Here is a 22,110-nt window from a genome sequence, read left to right as displayed (position 1 = left end):
AGAATTGTTGTATATATTGTACATTTTTTTGATTAATGTTTGTACTTTTTCGAGTTTTCTCCTAAACTCAGAGATAGGCTGTAAATTGTTGAGTGCTGCTTATTGAGTGTATAGTGCACGATACACTTGATACAGTATCTTGATGATGGAAGCAAATGTCTGATCAAAGGAACATTTATAGCACCAGTACACGAAATATGGAAACTTGTTACAGACGGTCATCATGTAATGTTCAACAGGTAGTACACCCTTACATTTGGATATGCTAACCATGAGAGGTTGGTGATCTATCATTAATGAATGAATGGATTGGATCATACTAAGCATGAGCTGAGTTTGTGTTTGCAGGTAACAGACATGTCTCCCACCCTCCGCTTTGCTTTTGGGCTGAAGAGCAGTAAAAGTGGAGATTAACACTGAAGTGGAGTCTGGAACAGATGGATCTGATGCTAAGTTGATTTATTATCTCCTGGTACTTTTTGGGATCAAGGGACTCACACTATTCATTGTTGTTTTATGACCCTGAAGTGTTTGGAGAACCTTTTGTTTATATCACCGGGGTTTGAGGTTCACATTTTGATACATTGTTTGAAGTTTTAGTGACTGAAAATGCTCGACCACTTGCGAAAGTAGTTACAAAGGTCAGCAAATTGACTGTAATGATGGAGGCCTTCGTGAGGCCATCGGATGGTTTATTTTAATGGGGAAGAAAGCAAAGAAGAGAAAAGTTAGTTGAAATGTTATGAGAGACACACGCAGGTGTTTGAAAGTATGACTGAGGGTAAGTGGAAGTGTCAAAATGGGAAAAGAGGTTGAAGAGTTATGCAGTAATGCACAGGTTTTCAAAGGTGATGACACATCATGACAGAGCAAACAGGGTGAAGGTAAAAGGAGAAGAATTTGACTGTGAGGGTGAGGATGTGAGGTAACATTTTTGTGTAATCTTGGTATATGAGCAGATCTATTCCTGGTTGGTCAATTAGTTGATGAAGACAAGGAACAGTTATACAACATCATGAGGGTGAGATTTACAAGCAAAAACTCAAAGAGATCATTAAACGGGGACATTAAGGCAATATTGGTGTTAATTTTTCCTGAGTTGACTATGGGGGTCAATAATCAGTTATGTCGGAGATTTAAATTTTTATAAATAAATGGCTCCTCAAATCGGTTGGAAACAAGGCCGTTTGAGAAAGGCAATCTTTCAAAACAACGTGTAAATACTCTAGGAGCAGATAAAGATATGCAGAGGCATTCTTTACGTCAATGCATTACATTTTTCAATCAGCTGAGGCTCTAATCCAAAGCGACTTGCAGTAAGTGAATTTGAACAAGAGGGAACAGAACCAGAACAGCAGGAACAAAGAAGAGATTTCTCCTTCTAAGAAAGCAACATTTGTGAGTGTCATCCAGGTGCTAATTCTTCAGTTGTAGTAGGTAGGTATGTGTGTTTAGCTCTACAGGCTTTACGTTGTCCTAATATCGTTAGGTAACTCCTTCCACCATTTAGGAGTCAGGACAAATGATGACTTTGTTGGGAGTTTAGCTCCCTGTGGGAGAAACAATAGGCAGATGCTGAGATGGGAGTGAATTAGGGACGAGTCTGAGAGGCTGCATTTCAGAGGAGAGGTTGAAAGGTGATGGCGACTCGTGGTCGAGGAGGGAGCGAGCAGACCTCCCTAAAACAACAACTGATTAGAGGAGGAATCTTGGGGAAGTGTCGGAGCCATAAAATCCATCCACAGGTTGTATGTCATCTCAGAGTCACCCAACAGGTTTAAGAATCACACACGGTTTGAATGGAAGCAATTATTTCACTATGATGAAATTTACTAACACATTTTTCCTCGAATACATGTGCATGGCAATTGTTAACTCTGTTTTGCTTTTCAGTTAGGAGCAGGCGACTCCAATGCGATAAAGTCCAGATCGGCAACGACACCCAGTAGAAACGGCGTTGTGGGGGTTTTACGACGTTGTTGGATAAGCCAGGAGGTGGCCTGGGGGTGATTAGCATCACCAACGGCTATGTGAAGAGTTGCTTTTACACCTACCTCAACATGAGGGACTGGGGGAGAACAGAATACAACTAGAGTATCTGCCGATTTGGGAACATTATTACATGCAGTGAAAAACACAATCATAAGATTCTAAACAACAGAGTTGTGTAGATGACATAGATTTAAGGTGTTAAGAAGAACAATCAGTCTTTCTATCAATGAAACAACTCACAAATTGATTAGAATGTTTTTTGGAAAACACTAGATGTTAGAGGTTAGCTACTCAAGTGGCATTTTTGGGATAACAGCAGACGATGGCCAACGCAGGAAGATCCAACCTGATTTTTCTTCCTGGAACGAATGTGTAATGACATTGCTCTTCTCATACACAGGCACAAGGACTGATGAGACACACAGATGATACAATTACTCCACATTAAAAGAAATAGCTAAAACCGGGGAATAAGTGGGTAAAATGTTGAGTTCCAGTTATGTTTAAATATGCACATACTAGATAGTAGAACTTGTTTGCTTGAAGAGTTTGGTAAACCAGAAGGAAGAGCAACGGGAATTGGGAGAGCACACACACACACTCACACGCACATCTAGACACACCTACACACACACACACACACACACACACACACACACACACACACACACACACACACACACACACACACATAGCTGCACCGCTTGTGCTTCTCTATTCAACAGCCGATTGTGGAATCTTGTCCTAATGGGACCTCCGGTTTGCAGAGCAGTCTGCTCACAGGAACTGAGGTGATCCGAGGTCCAAGGAGGGAGCTTGAAGCTTAATCACACGTCTAGGATGACAGCTACGTGTCATCTGACCAACCCGCTGACAGGAACAGATCTTCCAGCAGAGGAATATCAAGGAGGAGAAGTATAGACACATACAACGAAGAAATCCACAAATTATATGTCCTGTAGTGTTTTTCCTTTAGTTTCAGATACCTTGTCCCTATATTATGTGTTGATACGTGTTGAACTTTAAGCGACTGAGACCAAATTCACTAAGAGATTCAGGGGAACATCTTCAGGAGGTTTTCCAACAGCAGCCATGAGGGTAAAAGATTGAATAAGGAATTATTTGTGTTGAGAACTACACTGATTCCTCCGAGGAAACTCACGGTTTACCTATGACACTGATGCGGTTAACAGTAGACACAGTTACTGGTAGTGAAGATCACATCACCAGGAATAAACACAACTAGAGAAAGCCTTAAGAAGAAAGACAGATCTACATTAGTCTGAAGGTCACATGAATAAGTGAAAAGGATGCTAAGAAGGTGCCAATGAGGGTGCCAGATGATAGTGAATTCCAGAATTAGATCACAGTTGAATTTGTGCACAATAATAAAATGTTGATTGGATGAAACTGCATTTAATGACGACAGGTGCTACAAATGAAGACCTGCATGAGTCATTGGATGAAATGAGACTCATGGCCTAGAATAATAAAGTGGCTTTAGACATGATGTTAGCTGGAAACGGTAACTTCTGCAAAATGTTTGGATTTGTTTGTTGTGCATTCATCTCCAACAACACAGCTCCTGGTGGCTTGGTGACCAGAGCACAAGCCCCACTGACAGCTTGAACCAGTATCTGGCAGACAACTAAGGCGACGACAATCCTCTCACCAACGGGTTTGTCAGTACTTTAGCACAACGGAAAAGTGCATTCCTGTCTGCGTTAACCCTTCTTGTGTTACAGTCATGATCTAGTCCACTACGGATGAAGCTGCATCGCCTGCATCCTTGGATTCCTGCAGGGATTGGTCGATACTGCGCTTAGTGAGACTAGTATACAGGGAAATCGGTAGCGAGTAGATGATGAGGGACAATCACTGTTGACGGATGTGACTGTATGATAATTTTTCTGTCTTTGAGAGATGCTCACAGTGAACTCTGAGCAAGGAGGGATTTGTTAGGGATTTAAGCCAGAAGTGCACCCCTAGTGGTGGAAATTATAATACGTGTAATAATGTTTAGTGTTAGAATTATAGTTTGTGTGTTATTAGATATTAGTTATTACATTAACATATTAGATGAATTGAATTCAATTTTCAATCAAACACAATTCATAGTCATTTAAATCATATAAACACTGTACACATTAACATTATGTCACAATGTGATGTTAAAACCTGGGGACGGATGCTAATTGCCGTCCTTTATGGATTTCTCCCAATTTTATCCCCTAAAGAGGGTTTTTTGGGAGTTTTTTCTCCTGTCAGGTAGTAAATGAACAACTTAATGCAAGGCAGCCGACTGAGGCAAATGTCTTGAGAATTGCACCACATGAACTGTTTTAGATCTTATGATGAAGTGTGATGAACGGTGATCATTAATGATGTGTTGTAATTAAGGTGTACTAGTTATAAGATGAAGACTTAAACAATGTATACTTTGTTATATTCACTCATTGAGGCATAAAGCTAAACATATCTACATTGAATGCATTGGAATGTGAGGGACAGATGGTACAGAGAGGTTTCAGGTTACAGCTGCAGCTTCACACCTCGACGTGAAGGGGACAGTCCAGGAGGAGACACTATGAAGAAGAAGCCAATGACATTCAAATGCACCAAGAAGACAAACCTCGAGAGTTTTCAAAGGACCAAAGCGGGGAAAAGACTGTTAGAATTTTCCTGAAGCCGCTTTGATAAGTCACTTTAGACTTGCTCAGAGAATTCTCTATTTCGCGAAATATTTTACTGTTCGTTTTATATTTCACTTTGTAATTGTATTCCTTATAACGTTATTTAGTTATTAAATACTTTTTGATTTTTTTGAATTCATGCAAGCTGACTCTTTTGATCCTTCGTTTCCGGCCGGGACGAGAACAAAGGAGTGAGGCCTCCCTCGAGAGCTTTCCGATCCCTAACACCGGGTCCCTTAAGGGAGGGTCACGGGGTCACCCCTACATCATCTGGTACTTTTCCAACACTCCTCTTGAAGGGTGGACTCTCCTGTGCTGAGGCAGCACAAACCTCCCTGAAGTGTATATAAGCTCCTGTTCTTCTCTTCAACTTGGTCAGATCTTCCTGCTCCTTTTGGGGGAAGGAACATCTGTCCCTTTTCAGCTGAATTGTAGTCATTTGACTTCTGTCTGTGCTTACGACTTGTGCTGATGATTTCTGTATTCTTTATCATTTTCCTATATTCTAGTTACTAATAAATACTTAATCACAAAGCAAGTTTGAGATACTTTTGGTTTCTCACATGGGCTAAATCCACAAATTTCCACCACAAACTAGGCGATGAGGATGGGATGGGCGCGTGATCTGGACTCTGACGGACGGACAGGAGGCCATATAGTATAGGTGATTCCTCCCTGAGGGTGAGAAGCTGCCGTCCCGAGACCTGGATTGCCGATCCATCCAGTTCAAGAAAAAGAAACGACGAACGCGCGGTGAGAGATCAAAATTATTTTAAGGCAGACAGAGTCATGACAAAAGGGTTTTAGGCCTCACAACGAGTGTGTTGTAGACAGACGTGTCCGGGTCACCTGTGGTATTCGTCACAAAGTTGCAACATCCTATGTCTGAAGTTCACAGGCGCGACTTTGGATCAGTGCAGTAGACTGAGTGACCAGAGAAAGCAACGGTCAACTGACTTGCCTTAGTTATGCATGTGGTATTTCTTTGTTTGTATGCACCTTTATAGGCGCGTACACTCCTTGTGTACAGATACAGTTACCTAAATGGGTAGTGTTCAGAGTAAAGGGGAGACGGGTGAAAACCATGAGACTAATATCCTGCAACTATTGTGTAAATTTATGTCAGAGCGTTATCCTGGCAGTTTTTAATCAAATACAAAAATGGGTTGAATTGGGGTTCCCTCCAAAGGGGAGTTTGAGTGAGAATCAATTGGAAAAGTTGGAATTGCAACTGAGGGAAAAGGAGAAGAACGATGCAGTTCAGCATGCAGGCCTGTCGGGAAGAAAGCAGAAAAAGAATGTGGTATGTAAGGCAGATTGGGAAGCTTTCAATATGTGGAAGTATGAGTCGGAGAGAAGGGAGAGACAGAGGTTGGTAGCATTTAATTCATTAAAGATCGAAGATCCTACAAAAAGTTCTGAAACGTGTACCCCTTCTAACCCAAAAACACTTTATCCTTGTTTTTATGAGTTCCTGAGGAGATTGGTGGACACGGATCTGGACTCCCCCCCCTCCCCTCACTGCTCCTCCAGCCTTCGTGAGCCCGCAGTCTCCTCAGCAGGAAGCAGCACAGGCAAACTTTCCTCGGCTTGACAACAGCCCACCATGAGGGAAGCCAGATTCAACCTCCAACACCAGCCAGACGACCTTTTCACCTACTGTGACCCGCTCGCAGGCTCAACAAAGGCGGGCCTTGCTCAGAGAAGGAAAACAGGCGTTGTTTGATCCTGCAGCTTCTTTTCCAGTCGAGGGGGCGCAAGGGCCGATGCTGGTTCTCAGACCCTGGTCAGATACCAATGTGACCAAGGCAATGAGCCATGTCTGCAGTCCTAAGGACAATCTTGCTAAGTGGGAGACTGATCTTCAGCAATTTGTCAGAAAATACCATCCTAGAATGTCAGAGCTGCGGCGTCTGATGTGCAGACTTCTGACACATGACTATCAAAAAGTTCAGAGTGTGTTCAACACCACAAGAATGGCTGCTCGCCTTAAAGATCCTGATTGTGAGCACGGCACAGATGTGGACATTAGAAGTGCTGTAGATGCTCTCATTGTGTTGGAAAATAACAATTTCCTCTGAGACTGAACCTCCCCACCGTCACCTCTATGACACAAGGGCCACAAGAAACATGCAGCTCCTTCCTGACACGCCTGACGACAGCTTTTGACATCCGCAGTGGCCTTAAGCGACCTGATCCAATGGGGGCACAGCCCCTAATGCCATATGAAGTCCATCTGAAAGAACATTTTATAAGCAGAATGAGACCTGAACTTAAACGGATGGTGAAAAGATCATGTGTAACCTGGAAAACGTGTGCTCTTGCAGACATCCTACAGCACGCTGAATACGTTGAAGATGAGTTACACAAGAAAGAGGACAAACTAAAAGGTTTTGAAAAGGCTCAGTATGCGATGTTTATGTGCTTGCTGTGCCAACAATTTGCCCAAGGCCAACGTGGAAGAGGAAGAGGTTATGGATGAGATCGTCACTGCATGAAAAGTGGGATTTTCGGCAGTATGCGGCACTGTAAATTGTCGTGGAATTTCAGGTTTGCGGCAAATGTGCGGCAATTTGCGGGCAACGCCGAAAACTGCCGGAAATTGTCAGAAATTGACGTGGGCCTCCCTTGGCAGTTGTCCCCCCATGACCCCCCTCCTCCTATTTCTAGGGGAGGCTTTGACATGCAAATGAAAATGCTGTGAGCTAAACAAATGCAAATCAGGGTCGCAGAGGGAGTTTTAGCCCAGGTGACATTTTTTTAAAGGGTAAGAAAATCTCTGGTACAAATAGATCAGGCTCAGCAGCCTAATTATAGACTCTTACATTTTAGCTTGAATTGATTTATTTAATTCAAATATGCTAGATTACTGTGTACGCCATTAGCAATGGCAAATGTTATGTAAAAAAGATACACAAAATAACTTCTTTAAAAAATGAGTTTTAATCAAGGTAAAATGAGCATTCCATGCAAACAACATTTGAATCAGCATGAGGGGTCCGCAGAGATCACAGTCTCCTAGAGCTCAGCTACAGTGCATAGTGGCAGGACTACAGTGACCTTCTCTTTGGTCTTACCTAAATGCACAGAGGATGTATTAACCACACATCTTCTAGCAATGCGCTCAACTGGCATAAAATGATGCTGTATGACGTATCTGTTCCCTGCAAGCCCCAAACTTCTATTGGCTTTCCACAAAAATGTTTGTCCGGGTGGAGATGAAGCCAGGAAACTTGTGCAGGAACATGTTTCAATGCCGTACCCTTTGACACAACATTAACAACTATAAACTGCTTTATAATGGCTGGTCGTAGTTCTGCTAGAGGGTCAAGGACGGGTTCCTCAAAACTGTTAGTGTTTCCACACCACTTAGCATAAATATACGCTGACCTTTATGCTCTGCATCTATCGACTGAGTAAGTTACATTCATATATGTTACCCGTTTACATGTCATGGCAAAACATTCAACCTCAGTGACACAAGGGTACATGTGATGATACATTGTCAACATTGCATGTCTGTCAGACTCAAGAGTGTCTGGTGGAATGGAGAAAGAGGCACCACTGTACAGTTTTCTAGGGAAAGTCGTTCCGCTGACACCAAAACACTGCTTTACATAAAGCATATCAGCTGTTTCAAAGTCCCAACCATTTGTCTTCCTAAAATACTGGTCCTTCCGTATAACAATAACCTCGTATGTGATTGGAGGACCCTCAGACTCCTCGTCCAATCACGTGTGAGGTCATAGGCACGACTCAGACAGCAGTACTTGCAAGACGAGCATACAAACAGACACGTGTGTGTTACTATATTCAGAAGAACTGTATCTCCAGTTCCTTTGTTTGGTTTTTGCTGGTTCGTGAATAATGGCGGGACGACGTCTCGCGTTCAACTCGCCTTCAACTCCTCTCCGCGGTCACCAACTTTCGGCCAGTCCGCAGACAGACGAGAAGAAGCTGCTGAAAGCTCTCAGTGGATCGTCTCGTCAACTCCAACAACAAACTGCCGATATCAACGAGCGGTTCGCTCCACTGGAGCGTTCGGGACTCTGCGGGTTTGTGTCCATGGAGGAGAGGAACCGACTCAAAGAAGAGGAGACGGGCGCACAATCCCACGATAGCGGTAAGAATATGTTCGATGACTGCAAGCTAAGCTAAGAGTAGCGTAGCCTCAAGCTAAGCTAAGAGTAGCCTAGTAGCCTTACAAGTGAGCAGAAACAGCATTATTAAAGTGTGTTTTCTTTGCCGTGTCGTTTACAGAAAGCGGTGCGGAGTCTTCACAACTCCGAGACGAACTACAGGCGCTACGAACCGGAGCAAGGGTCAGATTTAAAGAAGATGCTTTCATTCTGCGCTATAAGGAAATATATACGTATGGATACCGATCATAACTGTACATTTTGTTTTCACAGACTAATCTCACCTCATAATGAGGCGGTGACCTTGTATTTGCTCCGGGAAAAGTCCAGATTTAGACAACGTCATTGTGTGTAAGTTACACCGTTTACTGTGTATCCTTCCTTGTTAAATGTTACTGATAATCAAAAGTTATTTTCATGGGCTTAGTTGGGGGTTTGCTGTCTTGTCTTGATTTAAGAGTTAGGTAAGGGGGGAAGCAGGATCTGCCAAGCAGGCAGACACGAGTCCGACAGGATGGGGAGTCAGTTTATGTCCTGGCTGAGGAATGTAAGGTCTGCGGGTCAACTAGAAGATTTACCAGCCAAAGGGGGGTTAGAGACACACCAACACTATTCAACATACACACTCTGTTTACGATGTTTACGTTAAGTCAGGAGTCTGGACATTGGATGTGACCGGATCTTAGATGCGGGAGGTGGAAGGTCCTCCTCTACACCAGTTTAGGGCCAATAGAAATCTTTCCTTCTCTGTCTTTCAAGGGTTATAAAACATGATGTTCTTGCTGATGTTAGTTAGTTGTTCTTCCGGCCTGTGTGCTGCCTGAACTGCTCCTGCCTTTGCAAACGCAGCGCTGATACTTGACCTGTGATCTGACGAATACATTTTCCAGAACGAGAGAAGTTATTCGGCTGAATTTTTGATAACCCCGACCAGGCTCCAAATCTTGAACACGTATTCTTACAATTTGGTGACCCCGACGTGATTTGCTGACCTGGACAAAGAAAGACGGGGACGTCCGTTTTCCGGACCGAGCTGAAAGGACCGGCGGCGTGGTTCAGCATTGACAACAAGGGCCCAAAACAGAATCAGGTGAGCAGACAACCTTTTGTTCTAAATGAATAAAATGTCTGTGATTGGATACTTCTAAAAAGATTTGTTGTCAACTGCAGAATTCGTCTCTGTCCATTGACTGAATAAGGTCGTCATAAGACCACTAAATTTAAAACTAAATTTGAAAATTTCCTGTTGATCACATGTAAAGTATAAGCACATACTCACACTGAATTCAACGTTAGGGAAAGTGAATAAGTGTCCATAGGTTTAGGGATTTAGGTAAAAATATATATAATCTTAGTCGGTAGATACCTCTGGTGACTGGGGGTCCCACGTTTGCATGCAGTGGACTGGCAGTTTAGAATAGAGCAGGGATTTATGTTAATCTTAGTCTGTAGAAATCCAAGTTGCAATCCGTGTGGTACGTAGATACCTCTGGTCCTGCAGTCCTACTCGTGTGATTCTTGGACTGGCAGGTTAGAATATTAGATGAAGAAATAAGGACACAGGGAAAGATTTGTTGTTTTTCATACTGGGAAATGTGTGGGTGGTTGGTGTAACTCCTGGTTTTTTACCGAACCTGGAAGCTGGGCGTATCAGGACTTGAAAAAGGACTGAGAATCCGACAGTGAAAAGTGTTTGACCGGATTACACATCTGTGGGGATATGTATTAAAGGGTAAAAGGGAAAATCATAGTTAAATGATGGTGGTATAAATACGAGAGAAATAAAACAATACGAGTGAACTGGTGTTATAAGCCTCAACAATCGAGCGCTGTATTCCTCTAATACAGTAGAAGGTTCTTGATTGGGTTAACAGTATTGGGCATTGAGCCCTTTCTCTTGTGTTCAAAAACCACGTGTGAATAAATAAATAACCTGTGATGAAAATGGAGGAAACCATAACGATATGGGAGAGGTGTAAAGAAGGTTTAAAGAAGGTGTAAAGGTGTAAAGAAGGTAAATAAGGGTTTCGCCCTATTTAAGACTTATAAGAGACATATGGATAAAACCCTAGAAAAAGATAGGAAATGTGTAACAAAAATATGTGAAGTGGGTTGCACAGATGCAGGAAAGAGGAATGTTTGGAAGGGAGACAGATTCTCAACCAACAGGCGAGCAGCTGCAGGATCTTAGGATGGCGAGAAGAGGAAAAGACCAAGCGCATGCGCTCCTTGCCGTTAAGGGGAGATTTTGTGGAAAAGAGAAGAAAAGTGCAGAAAAGGCAGATGAGTTCTTAGTGGACTGTAGAACATTTCTGGGAGAAATAAATGCGGTATTCGTGAGTAAGACGGCAATGCAGTTGCCGCAAACCAAAGCAGGAGAAGAAAAGTGCATGAGACCGGTTGTAAATCTAGTGCGCCTCCTCCCTACTCGACAGGCCCATATGTGGAGGCTAATCGGTTGTTAAATGAACCACATCAGATGCCACTGAGGCAAGGGAAAGCTACTAATCCAGGAGAATCGCAGGTTTTGGTAGTTCAAAAAGGGTTGTTACAGGTAACCCCATATCCACATGAAGAGAATGATGGGGTGGAGAAGGTTTCTGCTTTTCTCTCAGAGACGCTACAATATTTGGAGGACAGGCCCCAGCCGGAGCCTGTCGATTGGAGTAATCCTAACACAACACAGGGTCACTCGACAGTCGTAAAGAAGCGGCAACCCGAGCACAGACCTATGACCTCATTTAATGTAGGGGGAGGAAGAGTTGCAGGAGAAGAGACTTTGTTAGAAGTCATAGCCCAGGCAGAGCGGCAATCAATCACCCGGCGTGGACAGGATGAGCGGGGGAGGCAGGTTGAGTCAGAGGAAGATGAGCCTGGCCCTGCAGATGATTGGGACGAGGAATTTCAGGAGCATGGAGCAGCGCTAGAGTCACAAAAACCACAGTCATCTACTCCGATGGAGCGCCATGAGACAGGGGGGTTAAGAGGTAATAGGATATTATCAGGGGAATGCAGCCAGACATCTGTCTCGGAGACAATGAAGACCCAACTAAGAGGAATAGTGGGGTTGTCCGACATGAATTTTGATGCTTGGTCCTCACAGATTAAACACTATGTGGACCGGAGAAAAGAAAAACATGATAAGGAAAAGGGTGAATTAAACAATATTCAGTTACAATTGGCGAAAGCACAGCTGAAGGAAAGCAGAGAGAAGTTGAACCAGGGCAAGAGTGAAGCCAAACAGATGACCCAAACAACAGCGCCATCTCAGGGGGAAGGGCCACCTCAATATGACCCTTATCCAGAGCCCCCTCCCTTCCCATGTGCGCCAGCCTGCCAGCAGCCACAACAGGCCGTGTACACTCCTCCACAGGCTTACTATCCCCAACCTTATGCCCCGCAACCACAACACATGATGGGGGCCCCACTGTACGGTGGCTTCAGGCAACCGAAAAGACAGTGGGGAGGGGGAAATCGTGGCCGAGTTCCAAACAATGGAGGGCAGTTTAGACAACGACAGAATACTTGTTTCAGCTGTGGGCAGCTTGGACATTGGTCCGACGCATGCCCCCATCCACCTCAGGGTCAGAGGCCTCAGTCCAACCCAGCTCAATACCCTTACGATATCTATCCACCACAAGCACCACATACACTACAACAGGGTAATAGCCTGCGGCATCAGGCCCCAGGTCATCAGCAAATGCCATAGGGGTGCCCAGATCCGACGGCTGACGGTAACCTGTTTCCAGAACCCATGGTGACTCTGACAATCAACGGAAGAGATTACAGATGTATGCTGGACTCAGGTGCTAGGTATTCCACAATAAACACGCCACTGCCACCATCAAGGAATACTGTGCCAGTTATCGGATTTTCGGGTCAATCAGAGGAGTGGCCACTTTCTATTCGAGTCCCATGTAAATGGAAATCACTCTGTTTTGACCAATCCTTTTTGGTTTCCACTGCCTGCCCGATTAACCTGGTGGGAAGAGACATTTTGTGTTCCCAAAATATCATTATGCAAATGACGAAGGGATGTATCACTGTAACATTCCCGGATGGGACACAGCAACGATGTGCCACACCCCACTCTTATGGCCACCAGTTGCTGCAAGCTGAAGTTCAACAGACGCTGAATGACGAAGCAGAGGTCTGGTGGGGGAGAGTGGAGGACTATGATCGAACTGTTCTGCATGAGACTGTCCGCCGTTGGGGGCCATGGTTCAAGGTATTACACCCGGCTGAACCACCTGCGGATCCTCCTCATTGCACGATGAACTATTCGCTGTCTCCTGATGAGAACTATGACACCCTGTGGAGTGGACTTGAGTTTGAAAGCGAGGTCCATGGACATCCTGCTGTTAAGGTCCGAGAGATCTATGTGGGGAAACAAGGTGTGGCAGCTGCGGTGGAACTAACCTCTGAGTTACAAGTTCTATATGCGCTACAAGAGACCTCTGCTCCTCACATCACCTTGCTCATCCAAAGCGGAGGAGAAGCTAAGAACATGGGGCCGATGGTTAAAGCGGGGGTTGATGCCACGGACTGGGTGCCCACTCAAAATGTTAACTTACATTACTCTCAGGCTAATGACATGTACCATATTGCACATACCTCAGAAGTAAAACTTATACCAGAGAAACACCTGCTAAGCCGCACACATGGTAGGGAAAATACTGACCATGAGAACACACAGCTCATGCTAGATGATTTTCCTGATACATTTTGGACAAAAGGGGGAGCTGATGTGGGATTGATTCCAATGGCCCCAGTGGTAATTGAATTAAAAACCGGAACGGTCCCAATTTACCGTCCTCAGTACCCCTTAAGGGAGGAACAAATCGCAGGGATAGAAAAAACAATTGAAGGGTTGCTGCAGGCAGGTGTATTGGAGAGGACGGGGTCCCCCTGGAATACCCCGATTAACCCGGTCCCTAAACCCGGAAAGCCTGACTATAGAATGGTGCATGATTTGAGGCTCGTCAACAAAGTTGTAGCACCAACTCACTATGACACCCCAAATCCTTATACAATGTTAAATGCAATAGGCCCTGATAAAAGATGGTTCACCTGCATTGACCTGGCGAATGCTTTTTTCTGTGTCCCTCTAGCTGTGCGCTCGAGACAAATATTTGCGTTTACGTATAAGGGGCGCCAATATACATATACGCGGTTACCACAGGGTTATGTGGACTTACCATCAATTTTTAATTCAATCAATCATCAATTATTTTTGTTCTGAAGACCATTTTGGCCGAGTTGGAACTACCAGAAGGAGTTGTTTTACTACAATATGTGGATGACATCCTGCTAGCAGGGACTAGTTCAGAAACGATTATGTCCGCTACCAGAACGGTTCTGCAGTGGTTACAGAAAAACGGCTTCAAAGTGTCTAAATCGAAATTGCAGATTGGGAGACAGAAGGTGAATTTTCTGGGGAGAATTGTGTCACCATCAGGGCAAGCTATGACTGACACACAGAAGTCGTCCATTTTGCAACATCCTCGGCCCACGACGGTTAGAGAAATGATGACATTCTTAGGACTTGTAACATGGAGCTAGAATATTATACCTGATTTCTCGGTGCAGGTGGCCCCCTTGAGGGCGCTAATATTGGGTGCAGGCTATAGAAACTACTCAAAGCCTTTAGTGTGGACCCGGGAGGCGGAGACTGCATTTATTGCCACCAAGCAGGCCATGGCCAGCGCAGCCATGTTGCACCCCCCTGACTACTCGAGACCCTTCCATCTGGATGTTGATGAAAAGAACGGATTTGTGACTTCCGTTCTGTTTCAAGAGGGGGAGGGTAACACAGATCGTAAGGTTTTGATGTACTATAGTGGTAAGCTGGATAACGTGGAAATAGGGCATCCCTCGTGTGTCAGAAACGTAGCTGCTATTGGAAGAGCGTTGATTAAAACGGCCCATATAACAATGGAACACCAGACTGTTGTGCACACATCGCATGGAATAGTTGCGTTCTTACAGTCAAACGCGTTCACACTTTCCACGGCAAGACAATCAGTCATTGAAAATTAAGAGATAAAGTTTTGAAAGATTTAAATGAGGAATGAAGGTGATAAGGAATTAGGAGAGTTGTTGTATATATTGTCCATTTTTTGGATTAATGTTTGTAGTTTTTCGAGTTGTAAATTCAGAGATGGGCGGTAAATTGTTGAGTGCTGCTATTGAGTGTATAGTGCACGATACACTTGATACAGTATCTTGATGATGGAAGCAAATGTCTGATCAAAGGAACATTTATAGCACCAGTACACGAAATATGGAAACTTGTTACAGACGGTCATCCTGTAATGTTCAACAGGTAGTACACCCTTACATTTGGATACGCTAACCATGAGAGGTTGGTGATCTATCAGTAATGAATGAATGGATTGGATCAAACTGAGCATGAGCTGAGTTTTATCTGGAAGTAACAGACATGTCTCCCACCCTCTGCTTTGCTTTTGGGCTGAAGAGCAATAAAAGTGGACATTAACACTGAAGGCTGGACTTGGAAGTTTCCAAGTTGAGGGCAAGAGGTATTTGTTGGTATGCGTTGATCCTTTTTCTAGGTGGGTGGAGGTGATCCCCACAAAATCAGAAAGAGCAGCAGACGTAGTAAAATGGCTGACCAGAGAACTAATACCCAGATTTGGTATTCCAGAAGTCATACGATCGGATAATGGTTCACACTTCTCGAACGCTGAACTACAAGAAATAGAGAAAACGTTTGGGATCAAGCATAAATTTGGGGCAGTTTATCATCCTCAGTCTCAAGGGCTAGTTGAGAGAGCTAACAGAACCATAAAGGAAGGTTTGGCTAAAGTCTGTGCTGAAACGAAGCTGACGTGGGTGGCAGCCCTGCCAATAGTGCTGTATGGGATAAGATCATGTCCTAACTCTAAGTTAGGGATAAGCCCCCATGAGGTATTAACGGGAAGAAAGATGCCTTGTCCGTTAACAACCACTTTGCCTACCACTGTCAGCCCATTGCAGTACCAACATGTGGAAATATCTGACTATATGAGAATGTGTAATAATACTGTGATGAGTATCTCTCAACAGGTGACAGAGATCTTTTCTGAAGAAGAAGGAGAGTGTGCACCAGTGGAGGTGGATGACTGGGTACTACGTAAAGTAGCCAGATTCAGTTGGACTGATCCCCGCTGGGAAGGTCCATACAAAGTTGCAGAAGTAACCACGCACTGTGCGATAGTGTGCCGAGAGGGGTACCTGATCAATACAAGTTAACGGATCAGATAGCGGCCGGATGGGAATCATTGTTCCCTTTTTATAACTGTAAACAAAAATGTGGATCGACTAAATTATGTACATTTCAATATCCAGCGGCTCACCAATATGACAAGAGATGCTGTGGAAGGGGTGCACAGCCAACTATCGGCCACCTCATTGATGACTTACCAGAACCGGATGGCTTTGGATATGTTATTAGCTGAGAAAGGAGGAGTGTGTGCGATGTTTGGCCAAGCGTGCTGCACTTTTATCCCCAATAACACCGCCCCAGATGGATCCTTTACTAGAGCATTACACGGACTAAGAGCCATGTCTGTTGAATTAGCTGAACACTCTGGTATAGACGGCACCGTCGGTAATTGGTTTGGTAAATACTTTGGACAATGGAAGGGCTTCTTCCTGTCAGTTTTTCTGACCTTAGTAATCGCAATAGTGGTTTTTGTGGATGCTGCTGCATCCCCTTTATCAGACAACTATGTCTCCGATGCATCACCTCTGCAATAGATGCTAAAATACCCCTGCCATACCAGATGGCTTTGTTACATGAAAGGATCCAATTGTTAGGGCCGGAGGAGATTGGAGAGGAGATAGGTATGGTAAGAACCGACTTCGAGGGACCCGAAGAAGAAATCCTTTTAGGTTCAACATTCCTGTCCGCGTGATCTGCTAACTGTTGCACACATCATATATAGTGGATGCATACACGTAGATGGTGTGATATTTCTAGGCTAGGATGTATTCTGTGTCTATTATACTTGGTTTAGATTTTTTGTACTGTTTAGGGATTTCCAGGACTGCTGCATTCACCCGTATTCACTGATATAGATATTTAGCGTTTAGATTGGTGGTTTTCTTTTGTTTTTTTTTGGTTTTACATAATGAATTATGTAAAAAGGGGGAATTGATAATCAAAAGTTCTTTTCATGGGCTTAGTTGGGGGTTTGCTGTCTTGTCTTGATTTAAGAGTTAGGTAAGGGGGGAAGCAGGATGTGCCAAGCAGGCAGACACGAGTCTGACAGGATGGGGAGTCAGTTTATGTCCTGGCTGAGGAATGTAAGGTCTGCAGGTCAACTAGCAGATTTACCAGCCAAAGGGGGGTTAGAGACACACCAACACTATTCAACATACACACTCTGTTTACGATGTTTTCGTTAAGTCAGGAGTCTGGACATTGGATGTGACCGGATCTTAGATGCGGGAGGTGGAAGGTCCTCCTCTACTCCAGTTTAGGGCCAATAGAAATCTTTCCTTCTCTGTCTTTCAAGAGTTATAAAACATGATGTTCTTGCTGATGTTAGTTAGTTGTTCTTCCGGCCTGTGTGCTGCCTGAACTGCTCCTGCCTTTGCAAACGCAGCGCTGATACTTGACCTGTGATCTGACGAATACATTTTCCAGAACGAGAGAAGTTATTCGGCTGAATTTTTGATAACCCCGACCAGGCTCCAAATCTTGAACACGTATTCTTACAGTTACTGTGACTTGCGTTTGATTTTTTGTATTCATACCACACTCATTTCATTGTTTTCCAGACGCCTGTGAGACGTATTGTGAGACGGGACGCAGGAGCTTCAGGTTCAGGCGGAAAACACATTGTGTGCGGAAGCTGCGAAGGATTCAGCGCGGAGTCGAGCGAGAAGAAAGAGGGTCAGAGTTTATTTGCTGACTTGTTTCAGGTGCATTGATAGATGTGTTGTGTCCGTACGCATCGCATCGCACAGTACTGATTCATTGTTGTTTTTACAGCTGCTGGAATCGAGACAAAGTGTGCTGGCTGATGACGAGGTGGAACTCTGGAACTCCGCCACGGTGGAGCTCGCGTCGGGCGGAGGGGACGGCGTTGTTTGGGGGGGTCTCGGAGTGGATTATACGGTCGCCACACGCACACGAGCCGCCTGCACAACAGACCTGCCTCGGAAAACACGGCGCCAGTGACGGTCAACAACCCCGAGGAGGCAAACGGACAGTTTACTGAGCTGTAGTTTTTAAACCGCCGTTACCCAAGTGTGGGCAGATCCTCACTTTGTGTGTAGTTGTTGTTTGTGTGTTGTTAATAAAGCTCTTTCTTTGCATAAACATGTGGCAAATGTTCATTTTCTCTATTAATTCATTGATGTCCTGGTTGGTATCCTAATAATAGTGTAGTAGCCTACATAGGATAACCATGAAATGAATATACAGCATAATATGAATATATAAATAAAATGAGGCGGGTGACCAATAGCGACAGATCGGCCAACCAATCACGAGTGATTGAAAGTTGTGGTTTCATCCAATCATGAACAAGGAAACTCAAGCCTGGTCTCCCCACGTGTGGTTTTGCTGCCAATCACGAGTGATTTTATTTGTTAGTAAGTTGTGGTTTCCTCCAATAAGGAGTAAGGATATTCAAGCCGCTCCGCTCGGCCACCCGCGGCTTCGCTGCATTCATATGCTAATTCGGGCCATTCGCACCTCCGCCAGCTCTCCGCCTACGTCATGGTTCGTTTCCGACAATTTGTGGCACAGACAAACGCAACGTGCGCGGGTTGCAAATTGTCGGAAATTGTCGGAAATTAGGGAGATTTCCGGGCGTTTACGGGGACGAAAATCTCACTTTTCATGCAGTGATCCTACATCCTGCTTTCTCTCCGCGCGCTGTCTGGACCCAGGACACAAAGGAGGAACGCACACACGCACGCGCACGCACGCACACACACACACACACACACACACACACACACACACACACACACACACACACACACACACACACACACACACACACACACACACACACATCTTAGATTGCATGTCGGGTTATATTCAGAAATTCCCATAATTAACATTGACGATTTCTTGCCATCCGGTAACACTTGTAGTTGACTCAAGAGCATTTGGCATTGTGTTTGAGCTCAACATCAGATGGCACCTAAAAAAAAAAAAGATGTTTAACTACAGTCCAAAAACCCTCCTGTATGTATATGGATGAAAACTACTAGCATACCTTGATGCATTAATTACTCATGACCATGTAAAAATTGCGCATACACACACGGTAGAAGATTACATGCATGAACAGTCATTACATTGCACATCCCATGTAAGCACAGGGCGAGATAGAAGGTATGTGGAGGTACAGCATGACCAAAAATTGGAGAAAGAGAGATTATGGTTGAAGCATGTGTATTGGTCAGAGGAGGCTGCTGCGGTGTCTGTTTCTCTCTCTCCTTCCCAAAGGGAAAAAAGGTGTTCCTCGATTCTACTCCACATTTCATTGGCTAAACCATCTCACAGGGAATGACAGGATCTTGGTCCATGGTTGCAACTGTGTCTCGGCCTAAAGTTCAGACCGGGTGCAGAGGGTCCTCATGGAGAGTATAGCGCTAGTGGTAATGTAGATCACTCGAGTAGTGTATACAGAACAGTAGAGCTCGTTGAGGAATACACACAACACGCAGACTTGTATAGCCTCCCAAACAAGAAGACATACGCTGTTTTTGTTTTTCCCTATATCGGGCGCGGTTATAAATGGATAGGATGTCCAGTGGGTAACCACGAAAGTCAGGTGTATTCCACAGAAGCGCTTAGGAACATCTACATAATTTATAACTCACTGCAGGGTCGGCCCATCTAAATTATGTGGCTGATATGATGATTTGCAGCCCATCAAAGGAGGCTTGTAAAATTGACACAATTTGGCTACTTAAACATTTGGCAGAGAACAGACATAAGGCTTGCCTACAAAAAGTTAAATTTGCTCTAGAACAAGTGACTTATCTGGGACATGTGATCACAGCTGAGGGCAAATCGCTCTCTCCCAAACGTATTGGGGCAATTCAATTGGTACCAAAAACAAAACATAAAAAACCCGAATGATGAGTTTTTTGGGGATGACTTCATACTGTAGACAGTGGATCCCTAATTATTCAGAAAGAGAGGCACCTCTCTCATTCATGGTCCATAATAAAGGCCTCAGCGTGCATGACAAACTGACTTGGACTACTGAAGCTGAAAAGGCTTTTCAGGACTTAAAGACTTCCTTATCACAGGCCCCGACTCTGGGCCTACCGAGACCCGACTTACCGTAGACTCAGTTCGTAGACCAGAAGGACTGTTACATGACATCAGTTTTGTGTCATCTTCATGGAGGAAAACTTAGGCCTGTTGCCAACTTCTCCTCAAAACTTGACCCTGTTGCTTCGGGTCTTCCTCTCTGTTTGCGAGCAGTGGCAGCAGCCGAGAGAGACATTTTAGCATCATGTGACATTGTGGGCTTCTGTGATGTCACACTTATGGTCCCACATGCTGTCTCCCATATCTTACATGCAGAGAAGATTTCTCACCTCTCTGCTCAGAGATGGTTCAGGTATCATCCAACATTGTTAGAACTGCCTAACGTAATTGTCAAACGATGCAATGTCCTTAACCCAGCTACACTTCTTCTAACTGCAGATGATGGAGAGCCTCATGACTGTGTCAAAGTCTTGCAGCAGACATGCATACAAAGGCCTGATCTGTTGGACACAGCTCTTCCCAATGCAGATCTTGAGCTGTTTGTAGACGGCTCCGCTTCTCGCTCACCAGACACGAGCAGCGGTCAGGAAACAGGGGCGCGGATGCGGCGGCCAAGAAGGCAGCCTCACAGGCCTTCCTTTTCCCCCTGGCTGAAATGCTTTCCACACCGACCGATCCTAGTCCTTATGCCGATCTTTCCACACTTCAGCGTCTTGCCAGTGCACAGGAGCGTTCCCTGTGGAAACGATCTGGTGCCATTCTTGAGGGCGGAATCTACACAGGGCCGGACAGTAGGCCCTGTTTGCCACGTGCTCTCTTCCACATTTATGCTAAGTTGTCTCACGGAAAAGATCACGTGGGCAAAGGGGGGATGTTCACTGCTATAAATGAGCATGCTGAGATATTGTGCTAACCTCTCCCCTTCACTCTCAGCACTGCATGGAGAGGTGAAAGCGGCGCTTTCATCCACAGCTACAGCAATCCAGCACCACCTGAAACCAGGAGACTGGGTCCTCATTAAGGATCACCGGAGAAAGCACTGGAAGCAGAGACGCTACACGGGGCCCTTCCAAGTACTCCTGACCACGGAGACGGCAGTTAAGGTGGAAGGGAAAGCGACGTGGGTCCACGCCAGCCACTGCAAACGCATCCCAGATCCAGGAGGCAAAGGAGCACCTCCATCTGGTTCCGGTCAAGGGGTTGTAGGGTGGAGAGCCCTCCCCCACTGCAGTGTTCCAAGACACCAACGAGCCCAGCAGAGACGGCAGAGATGACAACCACCTGAAGAACAGCAATAGAAGACAGATCTCCAGCGCCAAAGAACACTCCAAAAAAGCATGGTTGGAGCCTGAGTATGAACATGTGTTTAGCACTATCACTGGCCACATTAGTGCTGAGTCCCCCCACGATCAATGAGCTACAACCTCCTTATGTGAACATCACAGATTCTGGTGCAGTAAACCACGATCGTGTCAGGAGACCAGCCCACACTGGCTCCAGCAACTGGAGGGAGGCATGCAAAAGAACTTACCAGCCTGTCAGTGAGACACAGCCTGTAACAGTACCACCTGAAATCATTCACGAGGCCGTTAAACCACAGGCCCTGAGCTCCCGCAGGCCAGAACAGCCCCCACTAAAGCAACTTGGAGGCGAGGGTTGATCTCTCTCAATTGTCCGAGAGGGGGGACTGAGAAGGAGGGTTGTAAAGATTACATGTTACATTACATTACATTACATTACATGTCATTTAGCGGACGCTTTTATCCAAAGCGACGTACAAAAAGTGCATTCAACCATAGGGTACAAACTCAGGAGAACAAGAAACAAGAAAGTGCAATTTCCTCAAATAAGCCTATTTACAATTTGCTATAGATGAGTGACGTTACAAGTACAATTTAAGTGCTACAATTTGTTGGTCTTTAGTGGAGGTAGAGTCTGAAGAGGTTTGTCTTTAGTTTGCGGCGGAAGATGTGAAGGCTCTCTGTGGTCCTGGTGTCTTCAGAGAGCTCGTTCCACCATTTCGGTGCAAGGACAG

The 22,110-nt window shown here is 44.9% G+C and overlaps 2 protein-coding genes across 4 annotated transcripts in view; one reads left to right on the top strand and one right to left on the bottom strand.

The window, feature by feature from the left end:
• Nucleotides 1–22,110, bottom strand: part of LOC120812444 (SH3 and multiple ankyrin repeat domains protein 3-like) — a 105,069-nt gene that overhangs the window by 48,914 nt on the left and 34,045 nt on the right. The gene's annotated exons all lie outside the window — the stretch shown is intronic.
• LOC144391118 (uncharacterized) lies at nt 1,515–18,155 on the top strand. The gene is made up of 5 exons (XM_078097693.1): nt 1,515–8,808; nt 8,946–9,007; nt 9,098–9,175; nt 17,612–17,726; nt 17,826–18,155. The coding sequence occupies exons 1-3, from the start codon at nt 8,553–8,555 to the stop codon at nt 9,113–9,115; spliced, it is 336 nt and encodes a 111-aa protein (XP_077953819.1). The 5' UTR covers nt 1,515–8,552; the 3' UTR covers nt 9,116–9,175; nt 17,612–17,726; nt 17,826–18,155.

This window comes from Gasterosteus aculeatus, chromosome Y, assembly GCF_964276395.1.
Source record: "Gasterosteus aculeatus chromosome Y, fGasAcu3.hap1.1, whole genome shotgun sequence".
Classification (NCBI taxonomy): domain Eukaryota; kingdom Metazoa; phylum Chordata; class Actinopteri; order Perciformes; family Gasterosteidae; genus Gasterosteus; species Gasterosteus aculeatus.
The sequence above is the reverse complement of the archived record's forward strand: the minus strand, read 5'-3'. Positions and strand labels throughout refer to the sequence as shown.

Coding starts and splice junctions, on each gene's coding strand:
- LOC144391118 (XM_078097693.1), top strand. CDS start 8,553: ATGGCGGGACGACGTCTCGCGTTCAACTCGCCTTCAACTCCTCTCCGC. Junction 8,809..8,945: donor CGCACAATCCCACGATAGCG/GTAAGAATATGT, acceptor TGTCGTTTACAG/AAAGCGGTGCGGAGTCTTCA.